The sequence below is a fragment of the Benincasa hispida genome, chromosome 10 (assembly GCF_009727055.1).
Source record: "Benincasa hispida cultivar B227 chromosome 10, ASM972705v1, whole genome shotgun sequence".
Taxonomy (NCBI): domain Eukaryota; kingdom Viridiplantae; phylum Streptophyta; class Magnoliopsida; order Cucurbitales; family Cucurbitaceae; genus Benincasa; species Benincasa hispida.
This window is the reverse complement of record NC_052358.1, coordinates 61,215,197-61,237,535: the sequence shown is the minus strand read 5'-3', so window position 1 is coordinate 61,237,535 and position 22,339 is coordinate 61,215,197. Positions and strand designations below refer to the sequence as shown.

The following is a 22,339-nucleotide window of genomic DNA, read 5'->3' as shown; positions in this document are numbered from 1 at the left end:
TTCTAAAAAACTAAGGATACCGATACGTTGAAGATACATTTTTTTTCTTTAAAAAAATATAGGATATAGATAAATTTAGCATACAAGTTAATAACAATAGCATAAAATAGAATCCAAACATTGAAATACAATACAAAAAAAGCAACATCTAAGATGGTGAAGTACAATAGTTAATAAAATGCAATAGAAAAGTGACTCATATTGCAAAGAAGAAGAAGAAGAAAAAGATTAAAGGGAGAAGTGTGAAGATACACGAAGAACTTATTATTGAAGATATCCAAATGGTTTATATTTTAGTAGACTTTATGGGGACTCAAATGTGAAGATGAAGAATGGATGATTCTAGATTAGGGTTTGGTCTGTTATTTATTTATTTTATTTTCTTTAGGACAGTGAGCTTTTTAAATAGGTTGCCTAAATTTAGATTGGGAAAGATTAGATGAGTTACTTGTCTTTTTTCTTAAAAAAAAGTACGCATAGAAATAGATACGTCAAATCGTGTGTCAGATACGTATCTGGGAAGTATCTAAAAGTATAGATACGTCAAATTGTGTGTTAAATACGTATCTGGAAGTATCGGTATCTGATACATGTCTGATACTGATTCTTTGCCTCATATGAAGTATTTGTGCTTCATAGGTGAGCTATAATAGTTCACTCCATTCACTTGAAGTTTAGGATCCAAACACCCTATAGGAACCAAATATACATATTTTCCAAAATTAGGAGGATTAAAAAGATAATTTTTCTATTGTATTATTACTCTTTAACCTCATTATAAACGTTTCAAAAATTATCATTAGAATTTGGAGTAGAAATGAAATTGTGAACAGAAATATTGTTTGAAACCAAAGAAAAAAAATTCAAAAGTACCATTTTTGTAAATTTTCCTTATTTTAAACCTAACTAGCTGCAAAAATAAACTTTTTGTAATGTATAGCATTTACCTAGTTTGTGTCTATCTAGGTTCAAAGTTCTAAAAAAAATTAGTTATATCACCGACCCTCAAAAAAAAAAAAAATGTTATTCTCACAAAGCTATATATTATGATCAATATTGTTTTGTTACCCTTCTCATCTAATAAAAAAATTAAAATATCAATAAATAATTTGTCTCTTAATATATAAAAATGAAGATTTAAATCTTTTGATCTCTTAAGCAATCGTTTATTTCTTAATAAATTGAGTTAAATTCAAATTTAGGAGAAATAATATCTAAAATTTTAAAAGATAACCATTTTAATATAAAATAGGAAGTTATTTTTTTAAATTTTAATTTTAAGTAAATACAAATTGGAGATAGCTAAGTTTGGTGCTGTTACATTACGTCAATTGCATGGATGTCCCTTTTTTTTTTTTCTTTTTCTTTTTTAATTGATGATTGGTGATGTTTTTGTTGGCCATGTAATTTTTTGACACCAAAGGAAAAGTTAAAGTAGAGAATGACATATCTTTCTTTTTTCTTGTGGTTTCTAATTTTCAATATACAAATAATCTAACTAAAAAATAATACATGCAAACACGTTTATTTATTATTCCTACTTTTTACGTTTCCCTTTTTTCCTCTTTAGGTTTGTTTTTCATACTGATTGTTATTTAATACTCCTACTTTAATTGATAACGATTTTACCTTTTTTCTTTTTTTCTTTAGAAATCAAATTAAACGTTTGAAAACTATTTATACTTCCTGCTATTTTTCCCACCCTTTAGCATTATTATCATCTTGGATCGAAGGGTATAATTGACATTTAAAAATGATAAAATTAAAAAGAAGCATGATACAGATCGAAAGTATTAATTAAAGATCGAAATGGGTCAAGCAAAGCCAGCAGTCTTGACCATGGTAGACCGAGGCCAACCCTTACCAAACGCCTAGCAAGACATTTTTTATACATGTCTTGACACAAAGTAACATTTTATGTCCAAGATACTCTAAGAAATATACTTGACCTCAGCCAAGGTCGAAGTCGACCCTAGCCAAACACGAAATCGAGCACACACCTTGCTCCAGTCGATTATCAAAGTATCTAAGTATCAATTTTCTCTATAAATACTTCATTATAACTTCATATAAGATAGCTTGAATCCTGGTCTCAAACTCTCTAGCTTCCACATTCTTTCACTCTCTTACTTAAGCATCTAATCGATGTGTATGACAAGTACCACACCGGTTGTAGGTTTTTTCTTTTGCAGATCATGTGTTCTTCTCCTCTTCAAATAAATTCACTATAGGTATCACGTAAAGGTCAGATGTACTTTTCTCTTTTCTCTTCCTGTTTTATTATCGACTTTTTAGAGGTTGTTTTCAAATCCAAGTGGGTTTTTAAAACTTAAAAAAATATTAGATAACATGGACTTAATCTCGAAACCAATTGGTAGTAAGAGGAGATCCATAACCATTTGATTTTTTTTATTTTTGTTTTGGAAAATTAAGTCCATAGAAGCTACTTCTAAGTCCAAATTTATTTCTTTGTTATCTAATTTTTACCAATTATTTAAAAAAAATCAAGCCAAAATTGGAAAACTAAAAAAAATAGCTTTTAAAAACTTGATTTTGTTTTTGAAATTTGGCTAAAATTTCAACCATTGTACATAAAAAATATGCAAATCATTGTAAGAAATGGAGAGAAAATAGACTTAATTTTTAAAATAAAAAAAATAAAATAAAATAGTTACAAAATAGGAGCTAAATAAATATCCAACTAGATTTTCCAAGAAACCAATATCAAATTTAGACTTGGACTGCTTATAATATAGTCAGATTAGAAGAATGATAACATGTTTTTATTTAATATGAGGATCTTTTGACAACTTATTTAAGAGTGGTAGATATAATATTATTAATAAAGTTATATAAAGAGTAGTGACAAAATTAGATTTCTCTTTGTCTACCCCTTCTCTTTCTCTCACCCACATTTCCTCCTCTAGCAACAACATCTTTTCAACCCCCAAATTTGAAAAATATTATTCATTGTGATGAGTGGGAGTTTGATGGCAATAGTTAAATGACTTTCAATGAGTTTAAAAAGTGTAAAAAGTGTATAATGAAAAAGTATATACATGAAAATCATTCTGGGTGGAGAGGGTTTTTTTTCCCTCGGATAATATGATTAAATTGGATTTCACTTTAAAATTTTGTAATGTAATTAATAACTATCTAATAAACCCCTAAACTTTAAGAAGTTACGATTCAATTCCTAAATTTCTTTAGAATGATTTAGTCCTTGAATTTTTTATTTTCTAACCATTTAATTCTAGTTTTACAATATAACAATATAGTCCTTATACTTTGAAATTTTAACAATTTAATCCATATTATAAAAATTAGTGTTAAAATTTAATGATATTTCTTGCATAGGTTGATCAATAAATTAATTAGGAATCCAATATATTTATATGCTACAATGTCTCCATCATTAAGTTAGGTTAAATTATACAAAATACCCCTAAACTTTTGTACTATGTATCATAAAAATACTCTTAAACTTTCAAAAGTTTAAAAGAATATCTTCAAACTTCCAAAAAGAATTAAAAAAATATCATTGTCATTTTTTTTGAATGGAATCCATTAGTATTTTGTGTCAAAAATACCCCTTGAGCGTTTAAAAGTTTCAAAAATACCATTTTAAAAAAAAAAGTAAAAAATATTCTTACTACTAGTATATGAATAGAAACTATTAATGTCCTTTTATTTCTCTATTTCTCCTATTTTTTCTCCATCTCTTCTTAATATTCTCTTAGTCTCTCTTTTTGTTAACTGTATGACATTTATTTATCTAAAAATAATTAATTAATAAATAAATAAAGTTGTCAACTTTTGTTATGGTATATAGACTATAACCAAAGAGAGAAAGAATAATGCATGGAAGCACTAAAGGATCTCAAAATTTAAATGTTTTCACAAAGTTGTAAATTAATTAATAGTAGAGTGTGTATTTATTTGGCTATTTATCATTTTTAAGGGGAGATTTTTATTTTGAAAATTTGTAAAATTTTTAGAGATTTTATGTTTTAACTTAAAGTTTTGTTTTATTTTGGTTAATGAGAAAATTGGTGTAAGAATTGGATGAATAGGAAAAAAAATGATCATATCTATATAATTTTTTTTTTAAAATTGATTCTTTTCAAATGAAAAAACTTCAAACTTTCATCAGTATAAAATGGTAGAAACATTTTTTTGTTTTACAAAAGTTATATTTACACTGTACAAAAGAAGTCGATCACTTTTTAAGGTCACAACCTTAGGGGAAACATTTCATAACCTTTGATACATCTTTTTTTAAAAGTTACCTCAAACTTTGAAAATTTTCGAAATAGATCTCGTCGAAATTTTTTTTTCAAAGGTTTACTAACCTTCGAAAATTATTATTTTTCAAAGATCGAATGTTTATCGATAATTATTTATTGTCAAATAACATTTTTCGAATGTTTTCATTAGTTTAAAATGCTTATAAGGTTATTCTCAAATATTTTAAAGTCTTCATAAATACTTATTTATCAACAATTGTAAGTCATTTGAAAATTCTCTGACAAAACTTTTAAATTATTACTTACAAATATTTTTTTTTTGCTAATTCACCTACCTGTAGTACTCTAAATTACAAAGAAAATGAAGTAGAAAGATTAGGCAACAATGTAGATGAAAGTAAACTTAGATATTATAAAATTACAAAAAAAGACTTTCGAAATTCTAGAACATCAAATTATTACACTTGATCAACTAGAAACAAATTGTTTAAATATCTATACCATCATTGTTTGAAATCTTTCCATTTTCTAATTTGATAATTTATTGCTTGAATGCTTGTACCTCAACTTTTCTTTGTTGTTCAGATTTTTTAAGACATTGTTCAGACTCATTAAAGTAGTGCTCAAGATCACGTATATTTGAAGTGATCTAAACAACTCATAAATAGAAACACCTACTCCAAAAACAACAAACAAGTCTGTGTTTCTCCTAACAAATTCTCACTTTGTTCATGTCAAGTGTATCATCGATCATTTGAGAAGTATATATTATTTGATTTCCAACTACAAATACAAATTAAAAAACTTTCTAAAATTCTTCTATAAAATATAATATATTTCTCAAAGGTTTTTTAAAGTCCTTTGCAAGATGTATATTTTTTCCGAAGGTGTTTGATAACTTTTGATAAAAAAATATATATTTCTCAAAAGTTTTCTAAAAGCCTTCAATATAAAATAATATATTTTTCAAATGTGTCTATAATAATCTTTAATAAAAAAATATATATTTTTCAAAGCTTTTTAATATAATAGCCTTCAATAAAATGTAAATATTTATTAAAGATTTCTTCATCACCTTCAATAAATTTATATATTTTTCAAAGATGTTATTAACCTCAGATAAAGTACATAATTCTCATAAGTTTTTCCAATACCTTAAATAAATGTACATTTTTTTCAAAAGTTTCCTTATAACCTCCAATAAAAGATGATTGCGAAATAGGTCAACTTTCTTTTCGTGACTTCTGCTACCATGCGAAAATGATGCAAAATGATTTCCATCATGCATGCATTGCAATTCTTACCCATCAAATTGTCGGATAAATTTTAAAAGTTAAAGTGTTAAAATCAAAATTTCAAAGTCTAAGAGTTTTTTAAAATTTAACTTAAGTTAAATTATAAGTTTAATCCGTAAACGTTAAGTTGTGATCTATTTGGGTCTTTTTACTAATTTGAAAAGTGCTTAATAGTTTCCTAAATTTTTAATTTCTTGTGTCAAATAGGTCCTTGAACATTAGAAAAAGTCTACTCAATTCTTGAACTTTTGATTTTATATTTATTAAGTTCCTTAAGCTTCCAGTTTTGTATCCAGTAGAACCTTAAGGCCCCATTTGCTAACAATTTTAGCATTCTTATTTTTGGTTTTCAGTTTTTCGTTTTTTATTTTTGGGTTTTCCATTTTTTAAAAACAAAAATCATGTATGTTTGTAACTGTTTTTTTTTTTTTCAGAAATGGAAAATAAAATTTATCTGATAATCATTTTTTGTTCAGTTTTTTGAAAAATGCATGAAAGAGATGGAGAGATATTTTAGAGAGAGAAAATGTGTAAAGACATGTAATAAAAATTTAGAGACGTAGAAAAATGTTTTAGAGAGAAAGTAAAACATGTAAATTATGAGACATGAAAGAAAAATATTTATTTACAGAAAAATTAGATAGAGATATGTTTCAAAGAAAATATTAATTAGAAAAAAAAAATAGTTTGAGCGAAAGAAAAATTGCAAGAGAGAAAAAAGTTAAATGAAAGGAGAAATTTTAGAGAAAAAAAGTTATGAGTAAATGATATGTTAAATACATAAGTAAACATAAGAAAAATAAATAAAAGTTGTAGTGAGAAAATTTATAGCGAATTAAGAAAATTAGAAATTTAGCAATCAAACTCAAAATATCAGTAGATATAGTATAATGTAAAAAAAAATTGTAAATATAATAAATTTTAAATAAAACTTTCAGAGTCTATCAGTGATAGACCATATCGCTAATAAGTATCTGCCAATGATAGATTTTATTATTGATGAACTCCTATGAGTAATAGACTTTGGGAGCTTATAGGAGTCTATCAGTGATTATTAGTGTATTGCTCATACTTTTTGTTATATATTTACAATTCTTTAAAAATGTTGTTATACACTTGATTATTAGTGTGTTACTCATCATAATTACCATGAAATTAAATAAACACAAACATTTGAGAGAGAGAGAAAATTTAGGTAGTAATGAAAAAAAAAAATAGGGAGAGGGAAATAAATATTATATAGAGTATAAAAAAATTAGGGAAATAACAAGAAAGGTTGAAAAAAAAGTTAGATAAAAAGTTAGAAAAAAACAATTGTTAGAAAGAGATAAAAGAGGGAAATTATGAGTATTAGAAGAAAGATAAGTTTTTACAGAGAGATTAGTTTTAAAAAGTACTTTTTCATTTTTCAAATTACATATATATTTAAATTTTAGGTGTCATTAGATTTTTTTTAAAAAAATGGACATATCACGAATCTATTAGATCTAAATTGAAAGTTTTTATGAACTAATTAAACATTTTTTTAAGAACTAAATAAAAACAACTCTAAAATATATATAAAAAAACCGAGAATCATTAGAATCAAAATCAAAATTTGGAACTCATAACTTTATAAGTTCAACTTTTGGAAGTAACTAAGACCTTTTTTTTTAATAATCATTTAAATTTTATTTTTAGTTCCTAAATATTCTTCTGGTTATCTTCCCATTTATTTACCATCATTTTGAACCTTTTCAAAGTAATATTTGAATTTTTAATCAAACTATTCTAAAAAATAAAAAAACCATTTTTATAATTTTTAAAATAATATAATATCTTAAAAATATGTAAGAAAGTAAATAACAAAACAAATAAACCGACCATTATTGAAATTAGTATTTATATAAATTTAATTTTTAACAACAAAATATTTAAATTAGGCCTAATACAAGTTTAAGATTTGTTAGGCTTACTAGTAACAAATACGTACTATGCACGTGAAATGTCGAAGTTTTAACTTAAAGTTTTAAAATAGTATTTAATTGTATACAAAATTTTATAAATATAATAGATTTATATTATTGGACCTTAATTTTTGTTATCATTGATTTTTAAAAATAGTAAAATAAATCATGTTTAATTATGTAGAAAGTTGACACAAACATATTTTAGTAGATAAAAAATTTTAAAATATAATTGATCATATATATACATTCGTATTTATTGTTTATTGTAAAACTATGTGTAGTCTCTAACTTTCTCTTACAAAAAATTTCTTTCATTTTTAAAATTATTTTTTTCTATTGCTCTAAACTTTATTTTTCTTTAAATACTTTATACATTTCTTACAAAATAGTTATTTCTCTCTAATATTTTTTCTCATACGTGAATATCAACTGTATAACTACATTCTCTCGAACAATTACATTTCATCACAAATCAATTATACCTATTGGACTTAATGAAATTTGTAATCGAACAATCACATCCCATCAAAGAATAATAAATAGCTTGAGAGGTACATACATTCAAACGTTTGTGTTTCATCAATAAATGGTAACATAGGCCTTCTTTAAAAATGTAGGGGTAAAATAGGTATGTAAAGATTTTCCCTTGTAGCCCCCTTTCATATATAGTATAGATAAATTGGTAAAAATTTAAAATTTAGGACGTATGATTAGTTGCCAACGTGGTGAGTAAAACTCAACAATAATTGACAACTATTACTTATTTTCTTGAGTTTGGAGGTTAAAATTTAAAATTCGCCCGTTACACTATTTTGGTTATATAAAAAGGGTAAATTGTAAAAATCATTCCTAGAGTATGGGGTAGTTGCAATTATACTCTGAAACTTTCAACGGTAAAATTTGAGTCCTCGAACTTATACAAGTGATAAAATTAGATTCTCAAACATTTATAATTGTTGAAATTGTAGCAATGATATATGTTTAAGGGCTAAATTTTATCATCATTTAGGGGTCCAATTTCTATAATCGTTGTAAGTTTATGAGGATCAATTTTAACGCTTGTATAAGTTTGAGGGTTCAATTTTTATCAAATTTAAAAGTGTAATTGTAATTACCATCATACATCGGGGATAGTTTTTAAGTTAACGGACGGAAAGTGCTTTCCAACAACCAATCTCTCCATTCTTTTGAAAGTTCAAGAAATTAAAGTATGGTCTGTCAACTTTTTGATATAGGGACCAAAATCTGATAGGAATTTTCTGCCATCTTTTTCTCATGCAATTTACTCACTTTTGTGTTAAAATAAAATGAAAAAAAATATATTTTTCTAATCCAACGAGTCACAAGCTAGCCAGAAATTTAAAATTAATTGTTTATGTCTTAACCTATGAAACATAGATACGGATACAAATACAAGATATGGATACAATAGGATAAGACAATATGTCAATTTTTTTTTAAGAAAACTAGGATACCAATACGTTAAAGATACGTTTTTTTCTAGAAAAATATAGAATATAAATAAATTTAACATACAAGTTAACGACAATAATATAAAATATAATACAATCATTGAAATAAAATTAAAAAAACAAAATCTAAGGTGTTGAAGTAAAAAAGTCAATAAAATATAATAGAAAAGTGACTCATAATTGATCAAAAAAAAAAAAAAAAGACTAGAGGGAGAAGTATGAAGATAAATGAAGAACTTCTTCATTGAATTGTTGAAGATATTCAAGTGGGTTATATTTTGGTGAACTTTGTGAGGGCTCAAATATGAAGATGAAGATTAGATGATTCTAGAGTTTGGTCTTTTTTTTCCCTTATAGTTTTAGACTCAAGTAGTGAGCTTTTTAATAGGCTCTCTAACTTTAGATTGAGAAATATTAGATAAGTTGCTTATCTTTTTTCTTTAAAAAAAGTAAGCATAAAAATAGATACGTCAAATCGCGTATCAGATATGTATTTGGGAATTATTTGAAAGAATCAGCATCTCATACATGTCTAATACGAATTCTTTGCTTCATATGAAGTATTTGCGTTTCATAGGTCTTAACCAAATTAGGTATGCTTGTTTTTAAAAAATGCACATTTTTCAATAAAAAAACATAATATTTATTATAAAGTATGGCTATCTAGATTTTAATTTATGTTATAAATTCAAATATAACTCAATTGATTAAGATATAATATTCATGATAAAAAAGAAGTTAGAGATTGAAAATCTATTCCAATTTAGTTCATACATTTTTTTTAAGCATTCTTATAATCTCTTTGAAGTCCTTTACTTAAAAAATAATTTCAATTGTTATGGTCTAATTCTTAATAATCTATTTAGCATATGCTTCATATGTATAAGTATGCCTTACATTAGTTATTGGGTTTGTAGATGTGAGTTCTCCAAAAGTTGATTCAAAATTTAATGAAATAAACAAAATGTGTTAAAATCATAACATGAAGGTGTTCACACGAGATTTTCTGCGATATTTATTTCATGGAGTTGAACTTATGTTTGTGTTGATTTGATGTGATGTGGCGCGATCTCTAACACTTAAGCTTCTTATTCTCTCTCGGTTGAATGCGTACACTTGACTTGAGAGAACGGAGCGCATAGTGTTCATGAAGTCTAGATTTGTGATTGATCCAAAATTTCTCCTTCCATAAAAAGTTTATGAAATTTTAAAATCAAATAATTAAAACGAAGATCTAGAATTCTAAAGTTAACTTAAAAAGTCGGGGTGACCAAACATTCAACGCAACAACATAATTCTAGGAAAAATTACGTTTTTAATTTTAAAATTTTGAAGAATATGTGTGATTGATTCATAAGTTTGGAAAATGTACATATTTAATTCTTGAGTTTCTAAAATATATGCATTTGGTCCATAAATTTTTAAAATGTAAATATTTTAGTCCTTAAATGTTTAGGAATATGTTCAAAGATCTTCGAAGTAATTATTTTAAATAATGATATGATATATAAAATTAGTAAAAATTATTTTTAAAGAACAAGTTTAGAGAGGAGATAATTTTTTTAATTTAAAATGCTATATAATTATTTAAATATAATAATAAATTGTTTTAGGAACCTTTAATCCTATTCTTAAAAATTTTGACTAAAAAAGTATTTTTTAAACTTTAGGAACCAAACACACATATTCTTAAAAACTTGAGGACCAAAAAGATATATTTTGAAAACTTCCAAACACATATTCTTTGAAATTTAAGGACTAGAAAGAAAATAAATTATACCTAGAGATTGTATTAATTAAAACTCCAAAATCACCTCAAACCCTAAATTTTTATTAGTGATTTTTGTAAGTAAATTTTCATCATAAAGTGATATACATGGACGTAACCATTATTTGAATATTTCATTGAAAATAACTCAAAATAATGTAAATAAAAATATTTACTCTCTTCTAATCCTTAAATATATATATATATACTACATATATAGAAATCAATGAGCAGAGAGTAATAGAAGTAGACAAGAACTGAAAATGGACTCAAAGTTCAAAAATGGAATCTAAATGTTTTAAATTAATTTATTTAGTTGATACAATTATTAGTTTACAATTTTAAATGACAAATATATCGTTCAAAATTAAATAATATAAATTAATTTTTTCCTATTAAAAAAAAAAAGATAGGGAGATTTTTTTTAAATAACATTAATTCATTCCTATTCTTTCAACTTCTTCTGTTAATTTTGCATCATATACTCTCAGAACATACATGGTAAGGTCATTATATTTTTAACTTATGTTCATCATAATCGGAAACAATACTCGTTTAGTCTATTTATACTTTTAAAAATGATCATTTTAATCTTTTAAGTTTTTAAAATTTAACAGATCACTCATTTTTCGTGAAAGATTATATAGAGATCAAAACGATTGATTTGGAAAGTATATGAATCAAAATAATTTAAAGAGAAGTTAAAAAACAATATTATAAAATATAAAGGAAAGGAAAAAAAAAGAATGAAAGAAACTAGGGGGATGAGTAGTGAATAGAGAGAGAGCACTAGGGAAGCAAAAGATGGGCCCATATGAGAGGATAAAGGTAGTGTCTTTTTAGGGAGATATCTTTTGGAAATATGAGTAATAATAATAAAAATAAAGGAAGGGAGAAGAGGGGCTGAAGGGAGATTATAAATAGGAAGATGATGAGTTAAGAACAAATAATACACACAACACTACTTTATTTTCATATCATATGATCAATATGAAATATATGATGATGGATGAAAATAAAAGAGCTTTCATGGCTGTGATTCTGATTCAAACCATTTATGCTGGCTTGTTTCTCCTCTCAAAGGCGGCTTTCAATGACGGAATGAACAGCTATATCTTCGTTTTCTATCGTCAAGCCTTCGCTACCGTCTTCCTTTCTCCTATAACCTTCTTTTTTCAATGGTATATTTACCTGACTTTGTAACCATCCATCTATCTGGTTAGAGGTCTCGAAAAGTTGAGTCGTTATATAGTTTTTTTCTTTTTCTTTCTTTCATCTCATTCTTTTTTATTTTCTGTTTGTTTCTCAGGAAAGACGCCCCACCCTTGACATTCTTTACCTTCTGCAAGATTTTTATGCTCTCTTTGTTTGGGTATCTTCTTCTTCTTCTTTTCATCTCCACTCTACTCATAAAGTAATGAATTGGTTCATTCAACTATAATATAATATTATTTGGGTATGTTTCTTTTTAACTATTATGATTTTTGGTTGAGATTGTTGGTAGATTGAAGTGTTTTTGTGTTTGTTTTACGCAATTTTTTAATCATGATTTCTGAATTTCGTAGATAAACGTTTGAATTATTAGTTAATCTTTAAAAATAAAGACAAGTTTTTTTTAGTTCTTGTAATTTGGATTGAACTTATGGAAGGCATGTTCTTAATTTTTGTTTTTTTTTCTAAAAAATAAAACAAAAATCAAAATCTCGTTTTGTAGGTCTCATTTGATGACCATTTTGCTATTTGTTTTTTGAAAATTAAGCCTATGAACACTAGTTTCACCTCCAAATTTCTTCATTTATTATCTACTTTTCACCAATGTTTTAAAAAACCAAACAAAAATTCGAGAACTAAAAAAAAAAAGCTTTCAAAAAGTTGTTTTTGCTTTTGGAATTTAGCTAAGAATTCAATTATTGTATTTTAAGAAAGATGCAAATCATTATAAGAAAATGTGGATCAAATAAACCTAATTATCAAAAACAAAAATAAAAAACCAAATGGTTACCAAACGGATTGTAACTATTTGATTTTTCAAATCGTTCTTTAACTCCAAAATTTTCATTTTTCTTATTGAAACACACCAAATCTTAACCATATTCCAAAAAAACTTAAATAAGTTTTCAGAACATGATTTGGTTTTTGAAAACATACTAAAAAAGTATATACCAAAACAAAGAAATCAATAAGTGGAATTAGTGTTTTCAAGCTTAATTCTTAAAAACTAAAAAAAAAAAAAAAAAAAAATCAAATTTATTTCTTTCACATTTCTTACAATTATTTGTATCTTTCTTAAGTTCAATAGTTGAATTCTTAGTCAAATTCCAAATTCCAAAAACAAATTTTTAAATATTATTATCTTTTTTTTTTTTAGTTTTCAAATTTTGACATGAAAATTTTAAACCATGGATAAAAAGTAGATAACAAAAAAAGAAATTTAGAGATGAAAATAGTGTATATTGATTTACATTTAAAAACAAAAAATCAAAAGTCAAATGGTCATTAAAGAGATATCAAAATGATTATGAAACGGGTTGAGAATGATTATCAAACCGAGCTTAAATGTTGAGATTGTTTTGGTTTGCAGGATAGCCATATGTTTAAATCTTTATGGGATTGCTCTTGTGTACACGTCAGCAACATTGGCTGCAGCAACTACAAATTCTCTTCCTGTCATCACCTTCTTCGTCGCCCTCTTAATTAGGTACACACTAATTAATTCCTTAATTAAATTAGAAATTTAACTCTTCAAATTATTCCCTTAAATTTCAATATACATTTTTTTTTTTTTACAATTATGTTATTTGTTAAACCCATACTTTTTTTTTTTTTAATATTTTTCAACAATCGAAGAATATATAGAGGATTAATTCTATTACTTTGAGTTTTTAGGATAATGTTTGAATTGTTGTATTGTAATTTTTTAAAGAATTTTTAAAGAATTCATTAATTAATAGATTATTGAAGTTTAATTTATAATTAAATACAATGAATCTTATGTTTATTTAAAAATTAAAGGCTGAGAATTTACTATAACTACTTGTTCATATATATCTATAATAAGAATGAATGAAAAAGTCTTTTCTATAGTAACTTTTGGTCTATATAAAGAAGTTAATTCAACAAAGAGAGATGCTAAAAGGCAAAGAATTTATTCCCTTATTTTATTTGTGCTTTATTATTAATTTAAATGTTTTATTTCTCTCATACTAACTTTTAAAAAAGAGGCAGATTCCATGATGATTCCTTAATTTGGGTCAAAATTGAATGAAATAGATTTAGAAAAAAACAAACTCTCTTTCTAATGTTGTTAAAATGTATTTGGTACATAGGTTGATGAAAATTGTTTTTAATTCATTAAAAATAATACTTTTCAGATATTTGGCTACATAACAATAAAGTATTTTAAAATTATAAATATTTAAATGTAATGCTTAGAGGATGTACTTGAATGACTCATTTTAATATAACTAATTTGTTTTAATTTTTAATTCTCAAAATTAAGCTTGATTAATAATATATTTTTTTTATAATCTAGCTAGCCATTATTTCTTATATATCCTCGACACATTCTATTTTTTTTTTCCCAAACATTTAAGCTCTGTTTAATAATTATTTAGTTTTTTTTATTTTTTAAAAATTAAACTTATTTCACACATTTTTAAGAAGATTTGCATCTTTCTTAAATACAATGGTTGAATATTTAGCCAAATTCTAAATTCCAAAAACAATTTTTTGAAAGCTACTTTTTCTAATTCTCAAAATTTGGCTAGGTTTTTAAACCATTAGTGAAAATTAGATAACAAATGAAGAAATTTGGAGGTGAAACTAGTGTTTATAGGTTTAATTTTCAAAAAATAAAAAACGAAATGATTATCAAACGAGACCTTAATGTTCCGTTTTTCACTCGAAAATGAAAAATAAATAAAACTTGATGACCACAAAAATTTATAATTTAACTTATCACTTTTGTGATGATAGTTTCCAATATGAGTTTAAGAAAGGGGGGAGAGTAAAATGAGAAACATAATGGCCAAGTTGAAGAAGGCCATATTGTTTGGAGTGGAAACCCTAAATTTAGATGAGAAGAGCCAAAGACGGTGTCAATGTAAATAGTAAAATTTATTTTGGAAATGATTGATGGGATGGATTCTTGAGATCACAAGGAAAAAAGAAAAAAAAAAAAAAAAACAAAGAAATAACAAGTGAAAAGAAGATAATAGAAGAAAAACCATATGAAGTATAGTGTCCCTACCTCTGTATATACAAAGGATGGGATCAGTTGGTATACCGTAACATATCAGCTAAGTTGACACTTTTTTTAATGCCTTCATCACATCCGGACCATATATTTAAAAAGGCTATAATTCCATATCACAAAGACAAATGTTAGTATTGACAAATATATATTTGGATATTCAAATTTTGTGAATTGGATAATATTTTATGGAAGTGTTGAATTCTTTCGATTTTTCTATATATTATAGTATAGAATCATACATAGAAAACTCTTTGATCTACTTTTTGAAAGTGTATATAATAATCATTTTCTTATACAAACATATACATGATGGTTACTTTTAGCATCAACATTTTTCTTTTCATATCATAATGTTTAAAAACTTTAGATAATTAATCAAAAGAGGTTAACATTGGATAAACAAAAGAATTATAAATGAAAGGCTCTAAATTAAATTCTAAAAGAACAAAAACAAAATAACATTGTCGAATAATCATTAATGTTATTTGGAATTTGGCAAGGATTTAGAAAGGTTGCTAAAAGTTTATTATAAAACAAACGAACTTTAATTTAAAAACAAACATCCAAAAAGTGAAGAATATATCAAACTAAACAAAGGTGTGTTATATACTATGAAGTTAAAATAAGAGATCAATTTCAGTTAAATTACAAATCTGGTCTCTATCGTTTAGAAAAAGTTATAATTTAGTATTTATGAATTATAAAATCCTCTTAAATAGTCCTTATGATAGGAACTATTTATAGATATTTACCAAACCTTAAAAATTAAATTTTAATTTTTAAAATTATAAGACTAAATTCTACTTTCACCTGACTATAGGAACCAATCTTGTAATTTATCCATAAATTTTATCTTTTACGTTACATCTGCTTACAAAAGGGCAAAGAGAAAGTTAATTACCATTAACGTTTTGAGACAAGAAATCAAACAATAACTTTTGAGATGGTAATTGCTAAGTTATATGTGTTTCAATTGCTTTTTTTATTTCTCTCGAGTTCGACTAATGTGGAGTGGAAGATTTGAATAACTTCTAATTTTTAGATTGAGAATATTGAAGATCCACATTAAAAAAAATTGATAGACCTCACAATTTATATAAGATACAAAGTCACTTTCGTCTTACAATTGGTTTTCAAATAAAATTTTAGGTTATATATTTAATAAATGATACATATCTTATGTTAGTTGAATTATGTTTATTTAATTTTAGATCACGATATCCGATTGATATATAGTATGTGGTAATCATTAAAAACGTACAAGTGAAAAGGCTTTCGTTTATTGAGTCATTTCATTGCTGAAATTTATAGAACATGAATTAAAGCTGATTCGTAGTACTAAAATAAGAGGAAAAAACGACAAAGAAAAGCTGATTAAGTTGTGGATTGAATTACACACAATACAACATTTAATGGTCCATTTTGCTTTAATAAACAGATATCTAAAGTCATTCTTGTCAATAATGTAATTATTCTTTAAAGCTCTCTCTCTATTCAGTGGAGTCCATAGTATTTTGTCTTGTTACCAACTTTCTTTAGTTACATTTTTCTTTTGTCTAATCATTTTTTTTATTACATTTAATATGGCATTTTATGTCACAAATTTCTAAATTGAGTTAAATTCATGTAGCACTTTGAGTGTAAAACTCGTAACATAAATCAAATCTTAATGTTTGTATAAGAATTAAAACAGAGGGTTTGGAAGCATGGAAAATTAATTAAATGGTAAATTATAACTTTTGTCTCTAAAGTTTAATGTTGGTGTATAAATGGTCGTATACTTTTAATTTTGTCTTTAATAGGTTGTTGAGCCTTAAAAATATTTAATATGTATCTTTGAACTTTTAATTTTATATCTAATAGATTCTTGACATATTCAATGGTGTTTTAAGGTTAACAAATATAGTCTGTTAAACAAATCAATTAGAACGACCTTTGAGTATGTGTTCAATAGTTTATTTTTTAAGGAAAGGTTAAGTAGGTTGAGGATATATAAAACATAGAATTAAAAGTTTAAGGATTTATTATATACAAAATTGAAAGTTTTAGGGAGAGTTATCAGACATTGATCTATTCGATGAAAAATTAAGAATTTGGAACACCTAATAGAATACTTTTTTTAAGATCTGAAGATTATTGGACACAAACCTAAATGTTTAGAGGCTAAACTTGTACTTTAGTTAATAAATAAAACACTTCTAAATTTGAATAAATGGGAAAAAATAATACTCTTAAGTTTAAAAAAAGATTTGTAGATTTTTTTTTGGTTGGGTTGGATATTTTATCAATGAGCTAATTAAGTTCAAGTATTCTTATCGATTTAAACTTCATGTCTAGATTTACGACCTTACTTAAATAAGATCTATATCGTATAAATTATACATATGTATTCTTGAATTTTAAAAACTTCATGTCTAAATTGGAGTATTTTCGGCCTTATTTGGTAACCATTTGATTTTTTCTTTTTTTTTTTTTTTAAAAAAAATTAAGTCTATTTCATGCACATTTCTTATAATGATTTGTATCTTTTCAATTACAATGGTGAATTCTTGACTAAATTTAAAAAAAAAAAAAAAAATTGAAAGTTACTTTTTTTTAGTACTCAATATTTAGCTTGGTTTTTTAAATAATTGGTGATGAAAAGTAGATAACAAAGGAAGAAATTTGGAGGTGGAATTAGCGTCTATAGACTTAATTTTCAAAAACAAAAACAAAAAATAAAATAGTTATCGAACGGGACCGATAATTTGATTAGGTATTTGTTTAATATGAACCATTTATGTCAAGGTTTTTAATGTTAAGAACCCAATATTTATTTTTCATCACTTTTCATTTTTATTAATTATCATTTCTTAAAAAGCATTTGTTCCCTTAATTTTGATAGGATGGAAGTGTTAAGGTTGAAGTCAATAGCAGGAATTGCAAAGCTAGCAGGAATATTATTGTGCATTGGTGGAGTGGGAATGTTAGCATTTTACAAAGGCCCTCAATTGAACTTATTTAACAATCATCATCTCTTTAATGTCCATAACCCCAATGACAATTCTTCTTCTCTTGCATTGCCCAAATCTTGGTTGAAGGGTTGCTTTTTGATGCTAGCTTCCAATACCTTATGGGGTATTTGGATTGTTCTTCAGGTATCAATTTTCATCTCTATATATATGTTCTTCGAATCATTTGATGATCTATTTACGTTTAGAAATCAGCCAGATTTTGTAATAGTATGTTAAGAACTCATTTCATTACCTTTTTTTTTCCTTTTAGTTTTTTAGTTTTCCTTCTTTTCCAATTTCTTTACGATATATTTGATTATTTTTTTAGCCAAATTTTAAAAACAGGAACAAGGATTTTAATCTTATTATTTTTAGTTTTAAAATTTGTCTAATATTTTAATTTTTTTTAAGTATAGATAATAAAACAGAGAAACACATGAGTGGAAGTAAGTTGTTCGCTTTTAAAAGTTGGTTTTATCTGATATAGAATGAAATTCTTTCCTTCACGTTTCTTTGAAGCATTTCAAATTCACTTTTGACTTTAATCTTTAGTCTTTTGAATTTAGGAAAAATAATTTGTTTACTATTTCTTTCTTCTCTTTCATGCTTTAAGCCAAATAATAAAAGAGAAGCTACAAGAATATAAAGAAAGAAAAAACAAAACAAAAAAAACAAATACACATCATTATGAAAAAACTACTATGTAGATTTAAAATTTAAAATTTAACTAGATTAAGATTATAAACGAAAAACTAACAACTTTTTTTTTTAAAAAAAAAAAAAAAAAAGAAAAAGAAAAAAACTTGAAAATAGTTAATAAAGTAATCATTTATTAGTCCAAACTTGTAGGACACTTAAAACTATTAGAGACTCTTTAGGAGGTAATAGGAATGCAATGATTACTAGATTCAGAGGAGTTTTGAAATGCGTGAACAATCGAAGATGAATTGAAAATGGTGGGAAAGAGTATTAGGTTGAAAAGTGTGGAATAGAATGAGTTTGATGCAAATAGGTCCAAAATACTTAATCTAGACATGAGTTTTGGATTACATTACATTACAAATCCTTTTTCATTATGATCTCCCAAACACTTCCATAGTTGTTAGATCTTATCTAATCTTTTAGTCTAGAATATGTTTCATGGACATTTTTCTACATCTATAGCACTATAAGATTTCACTTGTCTATATATATATAATTTGTATAGTGTTTTTCTGAGATTCAGAAATGTTTAGTGGGTTAATGAATTTGTATATTATTTGAAAAAACAGGCATTTGTATTGAAAAGCTATCCTTCAAAGCTTCTGTTGACAAATCTTCAATGTTTATTAAGTTCGTTTCAATCATTTGCTATTGCTATTGCAATGGAGAGAGATCCTCAACAATGGAAACTTGGTTGGAATCTTAGGCTTCTCTCAGTCGCATACACTGTAATTTTCTCTCTTCACTTTTCCATTATGATTAACCAAAAAAAAAAAAAAAAATGATTATTTATTTATTTATTTATGAAGTTCTTTAATTACGACGTAGGGATTGACCTATCAATTTTTTAAGATAGTAATTAGTATTTTATTTATTGATTAGTTATGCATTTGGATCGATAAATAATAGAACTAATTTTGTCGTAGGGTATTGTGGTGACCGCGGTTACATATTGTCTTCAAGCTTGGATTGTTGAGAAGAAAGGACCAGTTTATCTAGCCATGTCTACACCTTTTTCTCTTCTCATTACAATCTTCTTCTCTGCTACTTTTCTAGGAGAGAGTATCACTCTTGGAAGGTAATTACTTAGGATTTCGTTTGATAATCATTTAATTTTCAAAGTTTTGTTTGTTTTTCTGATCGTTTCTTCATCATGATTTTCATATTAACGTTTGAGTTCTAAGCTAAATTCCAAACATAAAAACAAATTTTAAAAATTTTTGTTTTTAAGTTTTAGAATTTGGCTTAAATTTTAAAAGTACTCCTAAAATTTGACAAATAAAATATAGAAACCAATTGATACAAGTGGTGATTATAAGTTTAATTTTCAAAAACAAAAAATAGAAAACCAAATGCCTTAAGCCAGTTTAGTAAAAAATGATAAGTACAAAACCAAATGCCTTATACTTATCGTTTGCTTTGGTTGAATGCATCGCTTTTGGATTTGGGGTATAAGATAAGGGTGCTAGGGATATGCTAACGTAGCTGAGATAACCTAGTGCACCAATTGATCCCTCTTTTCATTAGTATATTGTTAAAAAAATATTTCATTTTTAGGTTTTTGTTTTAGATATTTGTTTTTATTTCCTTATAATCTTCCCATTATGATTTATATTCGTTGAAATACTTGAGTTCCTAATCAAATTCTATAAACAAATACTACTTTTTTAAAACTACTTTTTTAATTTTTCAAAACATAGGCTTGGTTTTAAAAAGTAAAAAGTGTGGATGACAAAACTATTATATTTATTATTGTTTATAAGTTTAATTTTCAAATTGAAAACAAAAAATAAAATTGTTAGGAAACGAAACCTTAACAATTATTTATATGTAATGTTTAAAACCTATTCTTCCCATTATATTCATTTCTATCATGGTGGGAGGTTTTGAATTCTAGACCTCTTGATGGGTAACACATACTGAGCTATACTCGGTTTGACTTTTTATTATTCATGTTTTTTTTTTTTTTGTTTCTAAAAGAACTTTTTTGGGTGTTGTGTTTGCAGTACTTTAGGGGGTATGTTGCTGGTGGGAGGGCTTTACTTTGTGCTATGGGGAAAGAGCAAAGAGCAAAAAATAAGTGAAGGATTGAAAGAAGGTGGCAAAGAATGCAACATTGAAGGGAAGGATATCACTAAGTTAGGCAATGGATTAAATCCAACATCTTCAGTTGAAAATGTCTAAATTATTAATCATATGAATATATGTGTATTTTTTTTAAAAAAATTAAGTTAGAGTAGATTTTTATTTTTCAAATTATATATGGGAGGGGTTTGAAAGTGTAGAAATCTTAATTGGTTAGATTAATTTTTATTATGACTATGCTTAAATTATTTCAAGAAATAAAAGCGAAATGGTCGATTATAAGATCATAATTTCACAAATGTCCAACCATCTGAATAGACATTAGATATCTTTCCATCATTAATACATGTTTATTGAAATATTGGTGAATCTAATATGAAACTATACAAGTTCTACACAATGTTAATGACAACAAAAAAGATGACAAGTCAAATTGTGTGAATAACAAAAACTTCAAGATACAGAGATTGATAGCTTAATTTAATTTGGTGCAAGATCACCTACGTATAGGGACAATGTGCTTAAGGAAAATAATTTCACTAATATAGAGTTAAACAATTACAACGAGGTACTTATCTATTAAATAACCTCTACCGTGCTTCTCAAAAGCTCACTCCTTGGTGATGAGTTTACAATCCTCCTAAACTTGAGAATCTCTTTCTTGTTGTAGTGTCAGTCTTTACACCTCTTGAACTTAGATTGCTCTAAGTATATTAATATACAACTTCTTCATTACACTACTACAGACATTGAATAATGTGACATTTTTCCAATGTCAAGTAAAGGGTATAGCTGACGCTTATAAAAGTATCGAGTATTCGACTGTCAAGTATAATGTGATAATTTATTTCCGAAAAAATGTCAAGACAAATGTTTCTTGATATAATTTCTGTGTCAAGAAAGATAATACACTTGACATTACTAGTACGTCAAGTTTATTGATTCTTGACATTCATTACGTATCATATATGATAACTCTTGATGTTTTTTATTTGTCATGTATATGTTTTTTTTTTTCTTCAAATTAAATGTCCCAATTGATATTCTCATTTTCTGTCTTGTATTCCAACAATACAATTACATAAACTAAATAAACATTATACATTTAAAATCTATAAACTCAATATATTCACAAAAAATTTCTATTCAAATTACAACAATATTTCTCTTTCACATGTACATGCACAAAATAAAATCTCAACTATTGCTTTTGTATACAAAATTCAAATTTTGACAAACACAAAAGTGACAAATTGTTTAATAAGTAACCTCTCAACGAAGTACATTATTTAATCTATACATTGAGTTTTGAAGTCTAAAGATCGAGAACTAAGGGTCAGGCAAGGCATGTTTAAGCAAGTCAACCTGTAAACTAGAATAAATGGCGATAACATCAAATTTCAAAATATAGAAATAATTGTTAAGGTACAACAATGACAAAAAGTCATGCACAAGAAAAAAGTACATGATTGGCTTACTTTATGCAATGGAAAAATATCATACTCGAAACTTAGAAAATATCTACAACTTAAAGTTAGAGACTTACTGACATTTCATTCATTCTCTTTTGACC

General features: G+C 25.6%; 1 protein-coding gene across 1 annotated transcript; it reads left to right on the top strand.

The window, feature by feature from the left end:
• The first annotated feature begins 11,617 nt into the window (after positions 1–11,617).
• Positions 11,618–21,065, top strand: LOC120087972 (WAT1-related protein At5g64700-like). Its single transcript, XM_039044998.1, has 7 exons — positions 11,618–11,912; positions 12,041–12,103; positions 13,313–13,429; positions 17,871–18,123; positions 19,251–19,409; positions 19,608–19,759; positions 20,688–21,065. The coding sequence occupies exons 1-7, from the start codon at positions 11,713–11,715 to the stop codon at positions 20,863–20,865; spliced, it is 1,122 nt and encodes a 373-aa protein (XP_038900926.1). The 5' UTR covers positions 11,618–11,712; the 3' UTR covers positions 20,866–21,065.
• Positions 21,066–22,339: the final 1,274 nt, after the last annotated feature.